This window comes from Miscanthus floridulus, chromosome 4 (genome assembly GCF_019320115.1).
Source record: "Miscanthus floridulus cultivar M001 chromosome 4, ASM1932011v1, whole genome shotgun sequence".
Lineage (NCBI taxonomy): Eukaryota > Viridiplantae > Streptophyta > Magnoliopsida > Poales > Poaceae > Miscanthus > Miscanthus floridulus.
The window spans coordinates 71264936-71268510 of NC_089583.1; the positions used below are offsets into that span (position 1 = coordinate 71264936).

General features: G+C 47.2%; 1 protein-coding gene across 1 annotated transcript; it reads left to right on the forward strand.

The window, feature by feature from the left end:
- Window positions 1-1539: 1539 nt before the first annotated feature.
- On the forward strand, window positions 1540-3255 carry LOC136548625 (uncharacterized). The gene is made up of 2 exons (XM_066540085.1): window positions 1540-1736; window positions 3042-3255. Exons 1-2 carry the CDS (start codon window positions 1540-1542, stop codon window positions 3253-3255), a joined length of 411 nt encoding a protein of 136 aa, XP_066396182.1.
- Window positions 3256-3575: the final 320 nt, after the last annotated feature.

The following is a 3575-nucleotide window of genomic DNA, read 5'->3' on the forward strand; positions in this document are numbered from 1 at the left end:
ATGTTTATGAAAATATGCTAACACATGTGCACAAGGTGATATACTTGGTGGTTGGCATATTTGAGCAAGGGTTAGGAACTTTACCGACGGAGTGTCCGTCTATAGAGTGCAGACAGTCCGACGGTGCCACCAGCGCCCTAGATAGAAAAGACGAAGGTCACTGTAAGTGACTGGATGCTGGTCTCTGTAGGACTGACGCGTCCGGTCAGTAGCAGCTGAAGGAGCGCAGTGTCGGTCATCGACCGGATGCTGGCGTTGAAACAACCGGACGCTGGGTGTGTCTGGTCGAGCATGACCGGACGCGTTTGATCGTGAAAAGTCGTCTCTGAATGCTTACTAGAAATGACTGGACGCTAGGGTTCAGCGTCCGATCACTTTGAGCCACAGCGTCCGGTCGTCACTTGACCGTTGAGATCGGGCGATCAACATTTGAAGAGAGGGGACACGTGACATGCATCGCGTGATAGGACGCTGAGGTCCAGCGTCCGATCAATATGATCGGAGCGCCCGATCACCCCGTGTTGTGTCTAATGAAGGAGTACAACGGTTCTATTTCATGGGGGCTTCTATTTGAGCCCCATGGTCGACTCAAACTCACTCTCTTGGTCATTTACATTGATATAGCAACCTTGTGAGCTTAGCCAAAGGCCTCCTACTCATCTCCATAATTGATTCATCATCTTTGTGAGATTGGGAGAGAATCCAAGTGCATTGCTTGAGTGTTTGCATCTAGAGGCACTTGGTATTCGTGTTTCGCTGCGGGATTCGCTTGTTACTCTTGGTGGTTGCCACCACCTAGATGGCTTGGAGCAGCGAGGATCATCGAGCGGAGAGTGGTGATTGTCTCTGGCTCCGATCGTTGTAATTGTGAGGGGTTCTTGACCTTTCTCCGGTAGAGAGCCAAAATATACTCTAGTGGATTGCTCGTGGCTTGTGTGATCCTCATCTTGAGTTGGTTGTGCGGCACCCTATTGAGGGGTTTAGCGTGTGATGCCAATTAGTTCGTGAACCTCTAAGTGAGTGAATCGCCACAATGAGGACTAGCTTACCTACAAGCAAGTGAACCTCGGTAAAAAATTATTGTGTTCATCATTTGATTCCGAGGTGATTGGTCTTCATTGTTATTCATTCTTGTGATTGATTGGCTCCTTCCTCGACACAGCGGTATAACCTTCTTGCTCACTCTCATTATATTACCGTAAACTAGTTATCAAGCTCTTTAGTGTAGCTAGTTGTGAGAGCTTGTTAGTTTGGTTAGTATGGCTCTTTAGTTAGCTTTTGAGAGCATACTAACTTAGTGTAGTGTCATAGCTATTGTGTGGATAGAAACCATATAAACTAGAATTGTGGTAGGTGGCTTGCTATTTTAGTAGGCTAGCGCAACATTTGCTTCGCCTCATAATTATCTAACCGGTTTGTTAAGTGTTGTTGTAGAAATTTTTAATAGGCTATTCACCCCCTCCTTCTAGCCATTAGGACCTTTCAGCGGCTGCGAGCCCCTATACCTTTCCGACAAATGCTGGCTTGGTGATGACGACGATGGCGTCTGAGGCCGCCGCCTGCTTGGTCGATGCGGTCGTCGCTCGCGTGGCCGCCGTGGCGAGGTCCGTCGCACCGAGGATTTTGCGCTCAACATCATCACGGAGCAATGGATCTGTTGAGAAGAGGATGGAAACCAGTGACAAGCTCTCAACGCAGTGTCCGTCGTTTCTTGCTGTATTGATGCGTGTGAAGACGTGTGTGGGGAGGGATTGGGAGAGAGGGAGTCGTTTTGTATATTTTTCCTAGTCGGGCCCACATGTCAAGGCTATTAAACTATGAAAATCTAACACAAGGCGGACAGAATGGTGTGGAGAAAAAAAAGTTTAGCATCGTGACATTGGATCCCTATGGCACTTAGAAAGGAAAAAGTCTACTTAACCCTCTACCTATCATACTTGGTCTACTTCACTCTCCAACTATGAAACCGTCTGTTTTACCCCCTGAACTATCTAAAACCGTCTGTTTTACTCCCTGGGCAGTTTTCAGCGGCGGGTGTGCTACAGTAACATCGAGTTTGCTACAGTACCGGTGGTTTGCTATAGTGCCCGTGGTTTTGAATTTCCTTATTTATTTATTTTCGGTGAATTTTTGAAAAATCATAGTAAATCATAGAAAAACCATAAAATAAAAAATCTAATTTTATTGGACTCCACATGAGTAGATCTACACAGTGAATATATAATACGGTATGCTTTAGTACAAATTTTTTTGTGTAGCTTTAGATTAATTGGAAAATCCAATTTTGTCTGTAATTAATTAGAATTTATCTATAACTAAGTTATACATAGTCCAATGAGTACGGAAATTTTACTATAGTTCAAGCATACAATAATTAGCGTACCATAAAAATTTCACCACAATTGGACCATAGAAGCTGCAGCTATGAATTATTCCAATTAATTACAGACAAAATTAGATTTTTTAATTAATCTAAGGCTACAGTAAAAATTTTATATTAAAGCATACCGTATTATATATTCACTGTGTAGATCTACTCATGTGGAGTCCAATAAAATTAGATTTTTTATTTTATGATTTTTCTATGATTTACTATAATTTTTCAAAAATTCACCGAAAATAAATAAAAAAAAAAGAAATTCAAACTATGGAAACTGTAGCAAACCACCGTAGCAACCGCTGTTAGTGTAGCAAAACCGTCGCTGAAAAACCGTCCAGGGGGTGAAACAGACAGTTTTAGATAGTTCAGGGGTAAAACAGATGGTTTTATAGTTGGGAAGTGAAATAGACCAAGTATGATAGGTGAGGGTTAAGTAGACTTTTTGCCACTTAGACTGTCTCCAACCAACACAACCCAAACACAATACCTATTCAACAATATAGGTTGTCTACAGTAAAAATGTCACGGACGCAGATCTCACCTTCTCCAACCGGATACCCATTCAATCATTCATTCAAGTGAAGCAGCCAGCACTTTCCACTGTGACTCTGTGAGCTGCCTGCCCCCGCTGCACTGCACACTCCCTGCACACCCGCACCAGCTCAGCAATCATGGCCTCGTCTAGGCCTACTCCTCCTCGCTGCGGGCGTTCCTGGCCGGAGCTGGCGCGCGCCGTGCTGTCGGTGAGCGCGGACCACGCGCGCGCCGCGTCCGCGTATGTGGGCCGCCTGTGCGGTGGATCCGGCGCTGGCGCGAAGGGCCGCGAAGAAGGGGTCTGGGTAGCGGCCGGCGATGGCGGCGGGCCCCGTGCATGACTTCCTGGAGAATCTGGCGGACAGCGTGGGCCACCTCCGAGACTCGGCGCAGGAGATCCAGGCCAACCTCGGCGGCGCGGTCTGGCGAGATCCAGGCCAGCCCGGTGGCGCGGACCGGCGAGCAGGGGCGAGTGCGGACCGGTGAGCAAGGGCAACCTCCACCGACGGTGCGGACGCAACCTCCCCGCGCGGAGCTTCTAGGTGCAGGCGCGCCTCGCCGTCGTCGTTCGCTACAGTTTTGCGTCGTGGAGACTGAGGATGCTTTTTTGCCTCCCTCTCTCCTGGTACGCAAAATGCCTGCTTTGGTTTGCGTCTGCTGT

Coding starts and splice junctions, on each gene's coding strand:
- LOC136548625 (XM_066540085.1), top strand. CDS start 1,540: ATGGCGTCTGAGGCCGCCGCCTGCTTGGTCGATGCGGTCGTCGCTCGC. Junction 1,737..3,041: donor GTATTGATGCGTGTGAAGAC/GTGTGTGGGGAG, acceptor CACCCGCACCAG/CTCAGCAATCATGGCCTCGT.